The sequence below is a fragment of the Pyrgilauda ruficollis genome, unplaced genomic scaffold (assembly GCF_017590135.1).
Source record: "Pyrgilauda ruficollis isolate IOZ18807 unplaced genomic scaffold, ASM1759013v1 scaffold49, whole genome shotgun sequence".
In the NCBI taxonomy this organism is placed as follows: domain Eukaryota; kingdom Metazoa; phylum Chordata; class Aves; order Passeriformes; family Passeridae; genus Pyrgilauda; species Pyrgilauda ruficollis.
This window is the reverse complement of record NW_024526488.1, coordinates 2,663,306-2,680,516: the sequence shown is the minus strand read 5'-3', so window position 1 is coordinate 2,680,516 and position 17,211 is coordinate 2,663,306. Positions and strand designations below refer to the sequence as shown.

The 17,211-nt window shown below is 38.1% G+C and overlaps 1 protein-coding gene across 3 annotated transcripts; it reads right to left on the bottom strand.

Annotated features, from left to right (window-relative positions):
- Positions 1-139: 139 nt before the first annotated feature.
- Positions 140-17,211, bottom strand: ZBTB41 (zinc finger and BTB domain containing 41). 3 transcript variants are annotated; one of them, XM_041479583.1, is made up of 11 exons: positions 17,128-17,211; positions 15,281-16,487; positions 13,913-14,120; positions 13,139-13,208; positions 10,622-10,769; positions 9,796-9,925; positions 9,127-9,222; positions 8,500-8,606; positions 6,894-6,999; positions 6,006-6,094; positions 140-5,251 (listed from the first exon to the last, which is right to left on the bottom strand). In XM_041479583.1, the coding sequence occupies exons 2-11, from the start codon at positions 16,404-16,406 to the stop codon at positions 4,608-4,610; spliced, it is 2,724 nt and encodes a 907-aa protein (XP_041335517.1). In that variant the 5' UTR covers positions 16,407-16,487; positions 17,128-17,211; the 3' UTR covers positions 140-4,607. The 3 variants fall into 3 exon arrangements, with proteins under 3 accessions (XP_041335517.1, XP_041335518.1, XP_041335515.1); XM_041479584.1 differs by having other exon boundaries at positions 15,281-16,519; positions 17,162-17,211; XM_041479581.1 differs by having other exon boundaries at positions 17,162-17,211.

The window sequence follows — 17,211 nt, the reverse complement described above, 5'->3', positions numbered from 1 at the left end:
CATCGGCTTCATCTGTTTCTCTTTCATGAACGCTGAAAGGCACAGAATACTGTGTTTTCTTCTGTGGGGAAACGAAAGAGGGCAGAAATACAAGCTTGGCACAAGCACCCCTGCAAGAAATCCTGTGAAGCACACGATGTTAAGACAAAAGAGCTTTACTTTTCCATAGCAAACAAAATTACACATAGGACTGAGTACTTCCACATTTACAGTACACTTCCTAACTTTTCCTTACAGCAAAGGATTTCCCCTAAAAAGACAACTTTAAAGACTTCCATCTAAAATACCAACCTGTACAGATCACGTTTAAAACACATTATCTCAATATATGAGTGACAAAATATTGAGTTCTTTTCACCCTATTCTTTCATATAAAAGGATCAACATTTAACATGACCAAAATGGTTATGGGGGATTAAAAAAAAAAATGTCATTTTTACCTTTAATCCACCAAAACCTTATAAACAAAAACATTTCTAATAAACCATGAAAAGGACCCTTTCGGCCTTAAGCAAGGTGACCGCCCTGCATTACATTCTGCCAGTGACATTCCAGGATGCACAGGATGAAATAACCAAATTGTTGTGAGATTGTGCCGTAGAGCAAGATCCCCCAGGACAACAGCCACAAGGACCTACGGATAAATGCACTCTGCTTCCCTTTAGCCTCAGCCATATGGGAACACACAGGCTGGATCAGGTACGCTTGTGTGCTCCACACAGAAATTTCACATATTTTTTTATTGTTATCAGGGAAAAAAAAAAATCCTATTCCTCTACAACAGAATTCATTCATAATTCTACATTCATGAACTCCTACAGAGAAGTTACTTTAAATTTAAAAGCTTGAGGGTCGTTTGTTCCTTAGCAGTCCATAACACGTTTCCTGTTCGATCAAGCACATTGCGAGGTGATGCCTTGGAAGCCTTCTTCAGCTCTGGAGGCTCTTTCACATTTGTTAGAGGGAAATAAGCTCAGCTCTTTGATGACACCAAATACATCTTTTGTCATTGTGGTCTGGCATGACCCATCTTTAGGAACAACTACTGGAATTATAATCTAGACAACAGTAGCACTGTATTTTTAAGGAAACCACTGCCTTACAGAAAAATATCTTCACCATTACAATGACTGATGTTCAGCATGAAAAGAACCCATGAGGGATACACCTCTGTAAGAAAAGTGTCAGTGCTCAAAGAGAAAATTCCAATACAAATAAATAAACTGAACATAAAACCCACTGAAAGAATTAAAGACAGTAATCCAGTCTACAACCAGAAATTTGTATAGCAAAAAAATACAGAATTTAATGTTTGAACAGAACGAGTGCACTAAGTTCTCAGAATCATGCAGCAGTCTGGAGTACCAGCAGAGACTCCACTTTTCCTCCCAAAGTTCAGCATGTAGAAAAGATCAACTTTTTGCAATGTGCCACTAAACACTCTTTCCAGATCTTTTTAAGAGACACCTGCTTCTTCTTTCTTTGGCAATAAACACTCAACTGGTCTAGGGACTGCCTGATGAAACACTCATTGCAAATTCCCCTCCCCATCAACAGCACGCACACTCAGAGGAGCACATACTGAGTGGGGCAGCAGACACTGAGGAGCTCCAGCCCGAGAGCTGTGAGGTGCAGACCTCTGCCCTTCCAGCCCAGTCCTCCTACCAGGGACTATCTTCTATCAGGCAGAAACCAGATCCTTTCACCTACCAAACGAAGTCCCAGCCCATGAAAATTTACTTTGCTCATATATGAATTTTAAGTAGACGTAAAGCCATACGAATTATAGCTCATGTTATTAAATAAAAATAAAAACTATGTATCTAGCACATAAGCTTTCCTATTGTCTTTCACTGTCAACTGGCAATGATCCAGCCTGACCAGCAGGTACAAACACTAACTAGTAGGGTTATCTGCAAACAAAAGACCAAAGAACTAGTAGGTAATTTTTTCCAGGAATGACTAGTAATTCTGGTCACCCGAACAGCAAAAAGCACACTCGTTTTTCTCAAAAACGAGTCCTTTCATAGTCCATTTCTTGTTGGGCATGCACAAACATGGAGCCCTTTGAAAGTTATTGACCTTAATGTTTTCTGAATAATCAACTCAACTAGAGAAAAAAGCCATTCTTTAGAATAGATATAAAAGGCACAATCATGAAAGAATTTTTAAAAGGACATTATCAAGTAAATATGCTCCAAATTCCATTTCAGTGTTTTCCTAGAGTGCCTTCCAAACAGACTGGACTTTAAAAGAAACAATTATTTACTAACCACTTTGAAACTACTGTTTTGTCAAAAGCCCACGATACTTATTTCTACTGTAAGACACAAAAGACAAGAAATAACAAAGAATTAGGCTTTTAGTCTGAGCACTGCACTGACACCACTGATGTTGGGTTACTTTCAACAGTACACTTACAAATGCAGTAGAAATCATGTTTCATGTGCACATGAATAGTATAAGTATGATACACACACGTAGACTTGAAAAATACACATAAACCAGCCATTTTCAAGCCATGGAGTGTAAAGGTGACAGAAACAGTTTTATTTTGAAAGGAGATGAAAGGTGGAGTGAGAAAGCAGAAAGGGTAGTACTTGATAGTGTCCTTTCAGAAGGTGGCATTCAATGGCCTTGTTATTGCTGTGTATTTGCTAGTCTTCAGCTTCTTCCCAGATCTATTTACAGCATGTCAGTCTGAACATTCCCAGAGCACAGCTCTAAATTTTACTTTAGAGATACAAACATAGGACAGTTAAACATATGTAGTCCTGTTTTAGAAACTGAACTTTTAAAGTTTAGGACTTCTATTGTGCTTCTTTGGCTAAGTCCTATTTAAATATTGGTAACACTTACAATTCTATAACTCTGCCACTATTTAACAGCTAACAGAAATCTTTGGTGTGTTTAGGTTAAGAATCCATTAGGGTACAAGCTTCAAAATATGAACATTCAGGCAGTTCTGGCCCCTCTCCTGCAAACTGCTCAACACTGAAGTAGATGATTAATAGAATCTAACACCAAAGTATCTGAATACAATCTCAAATGATCTGTGCCACTTGAGAGTTTGTAGAACTGTGATAAGAGAGTCACCTTATCACAACTCCCTTGTGCTCAGCTCATTGAATAAATTTAACAGTTACAACAATACACATAAATCCAGTTTCCCATTTTAAAGATTCTTTGAGATAATAATTTAACAATAGAGAAAACTGGAGGAAAATTTCAATCTTAGTTCTCATCTTAGTAAGATGGAAATCTTATTATACAATTCTTGTGAGGAATTATGAAGATTATAAAGTTACTTCAGATACTTTCTTTGGCATCATATTCACCAAACAAACACAGAGTAATTATTTTTAAAGTACACTTAAAAGAGAAAGCTTGATGAGGTTAAACTATACTAGATTTCATGGTGACACCAGACTTGTAGTTCCAACTGGGTTTTTTTGAAAAAAACCCCTTATGTCTAGTAAAGAAAGAGCTAAAAATAATTAGACATAAAATACTCTTAAGAGTTTAACTTTGGTTTATAAACACAGTACAAGAAAGTGAGAAACAAAGCAATTTAATTAGCAACTCACAAGAGATTTAGCATTACTAATTTTCTTTTTTTTTTTTTTAATAGGAATTAAATACTGTTCTGGAACAGTCTTTAAATTTCTCCTCTATCACAGATAACCTGAAAATGGGCACATTAATGTGGGACCCTGATATCATTTATGCTTTAGCAAGGGCCAACCATGTCACCCTTTGTGACTGTTCATGGTTTAAAATGACCTTGCAAATACTCCTCCCATTTCTTTTGAAGTTAGAGTGTGAGGTACACTTTAGAAGACGAAGAAGATTGAAAACGCAAGAAAAAAATGCATCTTAAAATTATATAGAACTAAGTGTAGAAAATTGACAATACCATTGTCTAGCTCTTCCTACATTATTCAATATTAGAGATCAAAGAAGAACTAAGAGGCCAAATTTAGGCAGCCTAATTGTACTTAGGGGGATCATTGAACACCTTGTTTAGTGTCTTCATAAAGTATCATAAATCACTTTTCAGAAGAACCTAGTGCCTGTGTTCACTGGCTAGGCTCCACAGTCCAGCCACCTTTAAAATCCTCCAAAAATGCCTCAGGATCAAGAAAATTATATATTAATTTCTGTGTGAAACATAATTCAAAGTTTGTGTTTCATCGCCCTGCCTGCCCTTAGAAACTTTTCTGAATTTTAAATAGTCCTTATTCTTTTAGAATGCTTTCTATTCCACTTAAAGCATTAACTCAAAGTAAGATGCAGAAAGGCAAACAGTTTTTATAAATTAATAGCCAGATATGTAATTACATTTTCAGCCACTATCCTCAAAAGATATTTCAGAGCATTATTTTTAAAAGACCATCTATAAGATTTTTAAAAACTCTTAAAATCACAAGAAACACTCTTTCATATGCATCAAATTGTGCCTAAATGTTCAAATATTATGTAAACAAATTGTTTTCCCAAAACTATGCAGGAGACTTAATGAGTCCAAATAAAATATAAAATATAAATCTTAGTTGCCACATCAGCCTTCTGGTGGCCGATGGCTTCGGTGGAATGTTATGGTCTGATCACGAATGTTCGTTGTTTGAAATATTCTGTACAGTGGGAGTTGTATCTAGCCCCAGTAAAGTTCCAAGATATGACTGGTCTCTAGGATCCAGCATCTGCTCAGGCCTTACAGGATGGACAATGTTTGCAGGCTGTGGAGTCAGGGTGTATTTCTCGAGGAAGGAGAGCTCCGTTGCTCGCTGATAATCCGGCTGCTCGGGCTGCGGGGGAAGGATGCCGTGGGACTGAGCACTGTGCTGCACCAGCTCTGCCTGGGGGTCTGGCATGGCAACGGGGACCAGAGTCACAGGCACACACACTTCTGGGGATACATTCTGCAGCAAAGTTTTGGCTTCTGATTGATATGCTTTGGACTGTTCTACGTACTGTTTAGCCTCAGTTTGGTAAACTTTGTCATCAGAGGTGTACTGCACTGGTAAGGAGACTAGCTTTTCCTCTGGAGAAGATGCCATTGCCTCTTCTGCAGCCTTAGACCCATGAACGTGATCAATATGATACTTCAGCTTGTCTTTTCGTTTGAATGTTGCATTGCAGTGTTGGCAGTTAAAGGGTCGAGCATCTGAATGAATAACCATGTGTTTCGTTAATGTCTTCTTAATTCTGAACGACTGATTACAGATCTGACATTTGTAGGGCTTCTCACCTGTAAAGACAGAGAAGTAACCATTAGTTATTCTGAGTAACATCAAATCACACATAAATATGCAAATACCTTCCAGGAATTATGGCATCAAGACCTACTATGAAACAATTTCACTGAAGACAAACTGTAAGTTCAGCATCAATTTCAGAATCAAGAGAGTCATCAGGAATTTGTTTAGAAGTTATATTGGCATACTTTTCTCCCTACATACAATTCTCTCAGTACTCTGGACTTACATTAGAATAAAAACAAAATTAAAAAGGACAGTCTTTTAACTGTTATGATACTGGGATTAAATGAGCTTAGTTTTTACATCTGTACATTTCAAAAGACAATGATTTTCCTAAACACACACAAGGCAGGAAAAACAAAGTCAGAGAGAACATAGCCCTTTCCAAAGGGAGGTCACTAGTTGTTTAGATTAGCACTTGAAACGCAGTAATCTCTGGAGCACAGAAACATTGAGAAGGTGTGGGTAAATTTGGCAAGAACACACATACCAGTGAACTAAAGGAGGAGGTGCAAAAAGTGCCCCACAAACCTGAGCTGAGATTATCAGTACTCCAGCTAATCAATCATAAAACAGTATTCAGGAATGGCCAATATATGAGAATGAATGAAGTCTTGCTGCTTTCTCCTACTCTCATCCTGAATGTCAACAACCATAATGAATAAAATAATTTAATCAATATCGATGCATAAAAATACATTCCTACATGTTCTGTGGTTTAGTTGGGGTTTATTTTCTTTTTACCTGAATGTGTCCTAAAATGCATTTCCAAACTGGATTTCCCTTTAAAAACTTTCTTACAGACTTCACACTGGTGAAAAGTTGCTTTATATCTTTAAAGAAAAAAAGACATTTCATGTTATTTTTGTAACCAGCTAGCAGTAAAGTTATGTCCACAGTCCTTTCTGAAATCTTTAACTGCAAAATAGCTAAATACCAAACTTTCCAAATTTCCTCACTTATGTTCCTATTTCCTGGCATCTACATACCAATTCTGGGAAAAAAAACAGAATAAGCAATGTACTGTACTTTTGTAAAGTCAGACACATCTTTAATGGCTTCTACACAACACTAATGTGTACTAACAGCTAAACCACATCATTTGAAAACAACCAGAGCTGTTTATTTCAAATCTCTGAGAGGTTTATTTTTAGAGCTCAAGAGTTTTAAAACCTATTGCATTTTCAAGTTAGAGACACAACTTGGGTTTCAAAGTTTTTACCTCCTTTCAGAGCCACTAATCTGCTGTCAGCTTCTAAAATACCTTAAATATGAGATAATTCTCCCTGTGCTTACATGATGACTAATAATTCAGTTTTAACTAGTCTGCAATGAGACTATTACAGCAAACCATCAATTAAAAACAACACTGAGACAGATAATTGACAAATTAAAATCTGATCCTTTTTAATGTTTTTATTTACTTAACTGTGCTACAAACTAAATACCTAGCTTAAATCGTGGAGGCAATTTTCTGACATCCCCTTCAAACTGTAATAATATCTCTAGGAAGCCTGAGGTACGGGCATGACAAACACACAGATAAGCAGAATTCTGCTCACACATGCAAATCCTAACAACATCAATTACAGTACAGAAGCATTTATGCAGTTGTAAAAACCTCACACTTACTTCTGCCAAACTTTTTCTCCTAGATGAACACTTTTATAATGAACAGTGAGGTGGTCTCGACGGCCAAAACATTTTCCACATTCCTCACACTGATGTGCTTTTTCACCTACAAGGGCAAAATTCAATAAATTTTGGTTAAATCATTTTGGAACTTATCAAATGTCTATGACCTATAATCATGGTCCCAAAGTTCAGCCAATCAAGCTCTTCCACACCTCACTTGGAGAAGGATTCTCTCTTATTAAAGAAGAAAATTTAGGAAGCATGGTGGTTCTATCAGAGTAGGGACTTTCCCACTTGTTATATAGGACTAATCCACACGATTCCTACAAAGAACTTTGTGCTCCAAGTCAAGAGACACTTCCTCAAACTCACTGCATGGGAGTACAAGTGAATGACTGGAAATGTGCTCTCTTCATTATGGTAACAGGGTACCTTCAATAATTCAGCTGCTTTAAAGAGAAACTTATTGAAACACAACAATTATTTTCAGCTACTAATTTGTATAACATAAAATTACACCTCAGTATTTATCATTTTAATCATCCTGATGCACATAGTTACCTTTTTCTTTTATGCTGCTGTTTAAGAGTATCTTGATGCTTTTTAGTCATCTTGAGATCTTCCACAAAGTGGCAGAATATTTCTTCTCATGTAAATAGGGGTGTGGACAGTCAAAGAATGTAACTTTCTAGAGGGGGAAAAGCAAATAGAGCAGAAAAGAGGATTTTTTTTTTTGGTTTTTTTTGTTTGTTTGTTTGTTTTGTTTTTTGGTTTTTGGGGGTTTTTTTTGTTTGGTTTTTTTTTGTTTTTGTACTTGGGAGTTTTCAAAGATTTCTTTATTTCATAGCAGACATTATGATTTCAAACACCAGGAAAGAAGCTGTCTTTCACATAAAGACTCAGGAAGTTTAGACTGATCACTTTCATACTTCCATGCTGCCTAGAAAGTATTTTGCCTCCTAGAAGGTTGTATTTCCTCTGGATCCTGTTGTGAAAAAGTCACTGGTGAATCTTTGCTCTTCCTATACATTTGATAACTGCTTTGCTCTCAGAGCAACAGGTTGTTTTTGGTTTTTGTTTTTTTTTTTTTTCTTTCTCCTGATCATCCCCATCTGTTCACAGGGCTGATTCCCTCAGCCTTCCTTCCCTCTTTCCCACATGAGAGATTTCAGAAACACCTCTCTGATGTTCTTTGCATTGAAGTGATCAGTGTACAAACTTTGACAGAGACTCTGACAGCTTCTTCTGTGTTGTGGCAATAATGTTTCACACAACTGCTATTAAAAAAAAGAAATCTGGAATAATTAAAAAATCCTCCTTTTTCGCTTTTGCTTTTTGTATTTATGATTGTTAAAGCAATTCATTGTTACATGTTTTTGACTGTCCCTCAGCTTTCTATGGTATCATGGAGGAAACATTTGGCTTTTAAATCTTTAAAACACGTCAGATTAATTCTATATTAGTAGACCTTAAAAAGAGTGGCAGGAATTTTTATCATGCCTAAAACATTGCATGCACTGAAAAAAATTTCCATAATTAACTTTTTATTTGGTTTAATTTCAAAATAGTAATTTTGAAGCCAATTTCCAAAGAAAATACTTACCTGAATGTATTTTTTTGTGTTTTGTCAGATGGTCATGCCGAATAAATGTTTTCCCACATTCTTCACATTCATATCTCTTGTCATCATGATGCACTCTTAGATGAAGCCTGCATATTGAGTCATAAACATGACCATAAAATGCAATTTTGTTAACATAATCTGTACTGCTAATTCAGTGCAAAATAGCAGAAAATGCAGTCTTTGATGCTCCACATAAGTATCAAGAAGTAACTTGCAGCTGAACTGCACCTGAATTGTTCTTAGAAAGCAAGAGAGAACTGAGATGAGCTCTCTTAAGTTAAATTAATTTAGTGGGATATTTTATGCTTATTTTCTCTTTGAATAACAAAAACATAGAAGTTATGTATGTGCAAAAAACTCAACTTTGAGAAAAGATTTGTAGGGGTTTTTTGTGTTTAAGCCATTAATGTATTACAGACAAAATTAATTCTCACAGATTAGCAATATGTTTTTTAAACTGAAAGATGTTTAGAACATTTACTAATGCTTTCAGAGGTGGAGTACATCAAACACATACATTCCCAAGAATTATGTCAATAACATGAATGCATATATATCACCAAAGAAGCAAAACAGTTTGGCAGCTTGTTTAATAAAATTCTATACCTGTAAGAGCTTCCATGACGAAAACTCTGCCCACAAATACTGCAAAGATGAGGCTTCTCTCCACTGTGAATTCTCAGATGTTCTTTCAAAGTTGTTCTGTTTAACAAAGCCAAAAATTTAACTTTAAGCAATGTCCCTGCCACTTTCAAGTGAAGCACACTACCGTTTTCTCAAATTCTTTTACTGTGATGGTTCACAATAGATCTGAATGGCTGTACAAATTCAGATATACACACCAACACATGCATTCAAAGATAGTCTGGCAACCTATTTACTGAACCAACTGGGTCTAGAAACAGTATCAGGAAAGAAATAAAGAACTGTCCCAACATAAATCTGGAAAACATACATTCAAGAAAACTTCTTTCCAAAAAAATTGCAAGATGTTTTTGCACAACAGAGAAACTTCAGTTTTTTAACAATACGAAACTTAAATGAAGTGAATGAGAGGTAACACGTTCATAATATATTTGCACTTCATAATTAATTACCTACAGCTGTCCCTCTTAATTTTAGAGGTGAACAGAAAATCCCATGCTACCTTTTAAAACACTAACACTCTGAAATGTCTCGTTTATATCAAAAACTCCAAGCACATTCAATAGCAACCAGAGTATGCTAAATATTGCTGTGTTCTGCTGAAGTTCAAGTAGTCAGCCAAGTGCTTACCGTTCCCTGACGGATTTCCCACAGATGAAACATGTCCATTTCCTCTTTCCCCCATGAGTACATTCTATGTGGCGTTTCAGATTCCCTGTGTCATTAAACTGGCGGCCACAAATATCACAAGGAAAAGGCCCTACAGAGAGACAGACACATGGAGTAGGATTGACTGTCAGCTAAAATAAACAGCAAGCCCAGACTGGTTACTTTTGAAGACCCTCATCAGTTTACAAAGCAAAAGTTATGTCTAACAAATTATTCATCTTTAGTACAGTCAGCATACTTTAGTTAGCTTTTGCGAGCTTTCTGCTGAGTTGCTTCTAAGATCTGGCATTTTGGCAAATTTCATGACAGTAAAGCAAAAATTCGGAATTCATAGTCAAAAGCAATTAAGCCCATTTAGACCGCTTGAAATAAAAAATTCTTATCACCCATCTAGTTCCTACGCAGCAGAAATAATCAGTAGTATTAAAAAGTCTGCAGAATACTTCAGGAGGAAAGGAAAAGGTCTTTTGAAAACTTCAGGAAGACTCTGACTCCCTAGCTGAGAATCAATTTTGTGCAAAAAACTTTCAAATCAAACTAGCTTTAATTCTTCTTTCTCCCCAAAATTCTGACACTTTTGGGTACAAGAGAATGCCTCAAAAGGACAGCTGAACACAAAAGTAAAAACCCAACCGACAAAAAGCCTTCCAACAACTCTCCCATCAAAAGTGGAAAAGAGAATTGTAAAAGGAGGTGGGGTGGAAACCAGACTGACCAGGACATAAAACGGTGGGGGAATGTTTTACTTTAAATCTAGTGTTTACATGTCAGAAGGAGGTTTCTATACCGAGATGGAATTTTTCTTGATGTTTCAGTCTTGCAAACCGGGATTTAAAATGCTCTTCACAGTAGGTACATTTGAAGGGTTTATCCTGAGAGTGAAGGATCATATGCTCTTCTAAGTGAGGTCTTCGAGTGAAAGATTTCTTACAAATCTGAAATGATACCACACTTTGTCAAAGATATATCCACTATAACCAGATTCTTTTCCTCTTCATAAACTCATAACAGTTTATTTCATCTGCTCTCTGCACCAATGTAAGATTAAACACGGATTCTTCAGAAACCTCTATGTCACTATGGAAAGCCTTGCAGTCAACATCAAAACCAACCTGTGCTCTACCTAAACCAGAGTGGACCGTAGCTGCATAGGTCAGGATGCAGATCCAGCCTAAATCAACCACTGGCAACTCCTGCATGCAGTTACATGTCCTCCCCAGTCCTTCTTTCTACTGACTCCAGCACTTCCCAGACTCCCTTCCTAGGGTGTTTCAACACAGTAACTCAGCCAAAAATAACCCAGTGGAAAAAAGCAAATAGCTTTGGCTTGGTTTTGGATGCTGAAACAGTTTAGTTGACTGTGGTAAAAGTTGTTGTAGCATAAACTATCGTAGAACCAAATCATACAACCTGTTCCTTTATTTCCTCTGGGAAATTCCCTGACAGCAGGTATTAAAGAGAAAATGCCAATAACAACAAGGAAATATAACTCAAAATACATTTTAGAACTACAGGACCATCACAAGCCTAACATTATATATGCTTTTTAGTACTGCTTTGGATTAACCAAAACCAAAATGTTCAAGAATTATTAGCAGTGACTTAAATAAGCACACAGTACAATTACAGAATTTAATCCACAGCTCAAATCTAGGCATTTAAACCAGGTATTACAATTTATCATCAGGGTCCTATGCTTCAACACACAGAGTGCTCACATATTTCCCTGTGAGACTCCTGCTGTTGTTTATGACATCTCAGCTGAGCACTACAACTCCCACACATTAACTCCTGCAATCAGCTTCACAGAGCACACATGAATACGGAAATCAAAACCAGCAGCTTTATTTGCTTAAAAACTCATTAATGTTAAATATAGGTGTAAGAAAATCCATATTTATATGAAGTATAACAGCCCTCCTGCTTTTTCTTACTATTAATATCTATTGTTTGTGTAAATTTGCTCATATTCCTCAAGGATTAAAATATGGTCAGCAAATCCTGTTGTTCACAGACAGATTACAGCATAAACCAATAACCTTAGTGCAGCTTACATCTGTGGCACATTTACCCTCAGAACACACCACATGAACAAAGTCACAGCACAGCACCCAAGGGTCCTGTTCAATGTCCAACTGCTGTAAAAATTGGAATTCTACCTGCTTTTAATTCAAGTCCATTTTCAATGCACATGAGCTGTACAGGAGCAACAGCTCACTCCTTTAAAAAGTTCTACTTAAAATTTTCAATTTAAAAAATAAATCCACAAACCAGGAAGTGGAGTTTATCAAATCACTCATCTGGTAACACACCTTCCCAGGAATGAATGTCAACAATGTTGCACAATTGATTCTCACCATTAAAATGTTTCTTATCTAGTAACAAACAGAATCTGTACCACGTTCACACAATACAGCTTCACCTGGAAGATAACACCCTTTGATGAACCAGGTAATAACCTTGAACCACAGTCCCACCAGGTGCACAATGAACAATACAAATTCCTACGGCTGATATCTCCCAACTTTATACTGTGTTTACAAGTGAAAGTTCCCAAATAAAGCAAGGTTGTAATTGTTACAGCCCCTAATATTACAGACATACTGCAGCATACAGCAGCTTGCATAAACAAAACAGCTGCCCTAAAAAAGGAAACCAAATCCCTTAAAAAAAAAAAAACCAACAAAACCCCACATCTGAAACCTTACAACATTATTTGGCAGCATACACATAGAGAATGGAAATTCTACAAATTCCTTTTTAGAGCAGATGTAGTTTCACACATATACCTCTCACAAGAAAATCAAGTAAAGTATTCTGTGATTTTACAACTAGAGATAAATTTAGCACAAATTTACAATTCTGTTGACATGCATGTGCAGGTAAATGAGAAAGTGTTTCATATTTAACATACATTTTCCTCGCAACTGAGAGATCCTTCCTGTAACAGTATACTTTATGGTCAGTGTTTGTTATGTGTAATTAACAGGAGAGCAAATACTGGTTTTAAAGCATTCATAACACTCAAATCTAATAATCTGTAAACTGATGCATTTGAAAAAATCCTGCCGCTAACTATTTTAGAATTCAAATTGGGTTTATTTATCCGACCAGAGGCTGTACCTATGGAGTAGACACAAAGTTCAGTCCTTAAATCAGCAGACAGAGGAAATGTATCACTTAGAGGAAAACCAACCCCTAGAAAGCTTTCTGAGATTTCACAGAAACACATACCAGATTTTCATTAAAGTTCACAGAAGGTAAACTCTGTATGGAAAAAAAAATCTACTGAAGGATTACTTACATCACATTTCCAACCTTCACTCTTTGTCTTCTTGATAGAAAGAAATTCTTGTACATTCTCTGGATGAAACCTAGGAGAATGACAGAAGCTGAAAGTAGTCATAACTTTCCAAGATCCAAAAACTAAACATCTATTTCTAAGCTTTATATGTCACGGAAGTTGATCACCACACTGGCAGAACAGAATACTGATGCTGAAACAATTTTAATGACACAAGTAACTGGAAAGCAGTGTTGACTATGGACTCCTGTAGAACCTTATACAACATCTGATAAGACAGAAAGCAGTTTCAACCTCTGGATATTTACAAATAAAAAAGAAAAAAGGCAGTATGTAAGTAATAATACCTTATAATTAGACCTGCCATAAATTATTTATCTAAAAGAATCTGGACAGAAACTGTTTAGATATGTATTATCATCAACAGTAAAGCACTGACATCTAAAACTAAAGAAGGTATTTTACTCTACCTTCAAATTAAAAGCAATCAGGTAATTTTTAATCTGATGTGTTCTGACTGTGCTAGCTCGTCTGCAAAATTCTAAAAATTGTAATAAAAACTTTTGGCAGAACCCCCATAGAAGCACTACTGCTATTTCTTATAGCAGGCTAGGTGATACTGCTAATACCCATGCCCTTTGAAAAGGCAGTTATTGGAAGAAACAGTAATAAAAATAATGCAGAGTATGCTGTGTTTATATATATATATATACGCTTATCTTCACTTTTAAAATGAAAATAATGTTCTTCAGAAATGCAAGACATTATACTTGCCTCTTCACGTGCTTTGCTAAGGTCTTCTTGCTTGCATGGAGCTTATTGCAGTAGGGACATTTGTGTTCCTTCTTAAGGAAGTCAGTGTCACTGGAGTGTTTCTTTCTGTGCACTGTCAGGTTGGACTTGGTAGAGTAGCGCTGGTGACAAATATCACATTCAAAAGGCTTCTCGCCCGTGTGGACACGGGTGTGGCTCTCGTATTTGCCTGGACAACAAAGTCAAATCTGTTAGCATGAACTGCAACAGGTATCACCTGCAACAGGCATGCTTGGGGTTGGTTCTATAATCTCTCTCACATGCAGTCAAGCTCTAAGTACTCTCCACATCCATCCAAAGATTCCTACTGGCTTACACCACTGAAAACTGCCCAGTGCTCACCTATGTGTTTGATCCAAGGTCTCTCCAAACGCTTCCATCTTTCTGTAAGTTTGTGCGAAGGTTACAAGTCACTCTTGTTCAACCTTACAGCACAGTCTGACCTTAAATACTGCAAATTACAGTCCTATTCTGTCACTACACTGACCATGAGTACCTTTGCAGAATGGGGAACAGCCTCACAACCAACTGGCAATCTTAAGGTACTTTCAAACAGCAGAACAATGAAAGATAGAAACCCTTGCACATTATCTGTACTTGGGACCCAATATGCTACCAGAAACGAAAATGCTACTCTGTCATTTCATTCACACAGCCTGTATTCTCTCTTCTGTTTGCCAAAGTTTTTTCTGAGAACAAAATTCTATCCTGTGGAGAAATCTACCTCGAGTCAACAGCAGCCTCTCTGCTTTGTACTAGATTTTGCTTTTTTCTCTGTAGAACATACATGCGTGCTGCTGTATAGTACTATAAATTTATGAGCTTCTGCAGCTCATAAATTTAACATGTAAGTCAACTGTCCATTGTAATACATGCTTATAAAGAAATACTGTATGTATCACTTGTTTTAATGCATGCTTGCCATGGATTTTTTGAGCACAGAACTAGAATTCTAAGTCATGAATGTGCAAAGAGAAAAGGGCTTCCAATGTGTGCAGAACCAGAATGTACCATTCCATCCCTAAATACTCACAGGCCATCTATTTCTGCACAGTAACTGTGCTTTTACACACTGTGCTAACAACCAGAATCCAGAGCAGTGGAAGAGAAATAAATGTAGTATTTGCAGATTTTTAAAATAATGTGCTCAGACAATTTATTGAAACTATTTAGCACCACAGACACAACTTAATACACTTCAAGAAAATAGCAGCATACTGGATCAGTGAGATGATCCAGAAATTCTTATATTCACTCCTCAGGACAGAGAAAAAACTTGATTTCCCACACAAAGAGGAGATGAAGGAAATTAACTTAACTCGCTCTTACCTATTCGATCAAACTTTTTGTCACACTTGGGACACTGCAGTAGCTTTTTGCTACTGCTTTGAATGATGACTGGAGCTAAGCCTTCAGGAATATTCCCCATTGAGTCAACTGCTTCAGAACCCTCTTCAGCATCATTCTGTTCCTTTTCGCTTTGTTCTTCAGATTCCGAATCTTCACCTGACATTTCCTCTTCCTGCCCATCTTCATCCACATTGCACTCACTTTCTTCACTGTCTTCAAATTCACTTCTCTCAGATGTCTCCTTGTCAGAACTGACTTTTTCCAAGTTGCTGTCAGAGGCATCACCACTTTCATTGTCACTGATACCGAACTTAGCGGGACATTTCCGGCTTCTCGTGGAGCGCCTAGTGGAAAAGCTGGCCTTCTCAACCATTTTTAACCCATGCTTTTGTTCCAGGGAAAGGGGGCGGTGGGCTTTAGCCAAATGATTTTCTAAGGACTTCTTGTAACAGAAACTTCGACCACAGTAAGTGCACTGATGACTATTTAATAGTTTACCTGTCAGTTCACTGAGTGTTTCCCCTGGTGTAGGTGCATCAGTTACCACATCAGTCTGTACAGTGGAAACACTTTCGTTATTTAGTAACTTCACTGCATCTATGATATCTAAAAATTTCGCTGCTTCCAGCACTAATGGAATTTCATTTTTATAGACAAAAAACTCAGAAGTGTAAAGAAACTCAAGCAAATGTTGAAAGACAGAATGAGTTACATGATCTAATGTGACAACGTCAGTGCTTGGATTTTTGCTCAAGCAGGCATGAAAATAACTACTCCCAACAGCCACAACAACTTTGTGAGCACTAAATTCTTTTCCTTCTACAATTATGAGTAAATCACAAAACGATGGATGTTTCTGTCTATCATCATTTAAGTATTTAAGTAGATTTTTGTTATATTGCAATGAGCTTAGGAGCTTTCTTTGTTCTGGTGATGGTGAAAGTTCTTGGGAAGATTCGAGCCGATCTGCAGGAGCTATTTCTGCAGACTTGGAGACAATTTCTTGCGCACAGTCCACTACAAGAATCTGTTCTGAAGTATCTTTCTCATGGCCAAGATGAACCTTTTCATTTAGACTTGCAGCGAGCCGTCTCCTTTTCTTCATTGCAAAAGTGCAACTTCAGGATCAGGAGCTTCATAGGTGATTACCAAAGAGTTCCCGTGAAGACCTGGTTCTGCTCCAGACCTTAAGAAAACATGCAACAGTAATTTCATACTCTGCCAAAAGAATTATGATAAAAATTATTCTTAGCTCTTAAACATTACTTCAATTTTTAACAACGCTTCCTATATTACACCGTTAGTTTTATGTATCTGCGTAACTGAGGTTTTTATTAAGTCACTAAAATCTCTGCGTTGCAGACCGCGGCATACCCTGCTGCGAGCCAGCGAGCAGACACTGCCTATTATTAGCTCTAAGGCGGCGGCCGGGCGGGCTTCGCTCGGCTCCCGGCCGCATTTAGCCTGTGCCCCGCTCCGGGACGGCCGTGCACTGTTGTTATTATCACTGCACCGAAGCTCCTTCTCTTTCCGTTTCACCCCAACAGGACGAACCACCCCAGCTGCTCCCCAGGCCGGGCCGGACCCCCCCGGCGCCTGCCGGGGCCGCCTGGCCCGGCCCTGCCGCGCCTGTCCCCGCCGAGCCGCCGCGCTGCCCTGCCCCGGGGACCCGGGGACGCCGCCTTTGTCCCCCGCCGAGGGCAGGGCAGGGCAGGGCCGGCCCGAGCGGGATCAGCGGCACCGAGCGCAGGGGCACCGAGGACGCCACGGTCCCGCGGCGCTTAAAATGGCCGCGCCCGCCCCCCTGTCCCGCCCCGTCCCGTTCCCCCGCGCTGCCCGGCGCGGGCCCGTCCGTCGCACCTGCGCGGCGCCGGGCGCTCCCGGGGCCGCTCGGCCGCCCAACGCCGCTG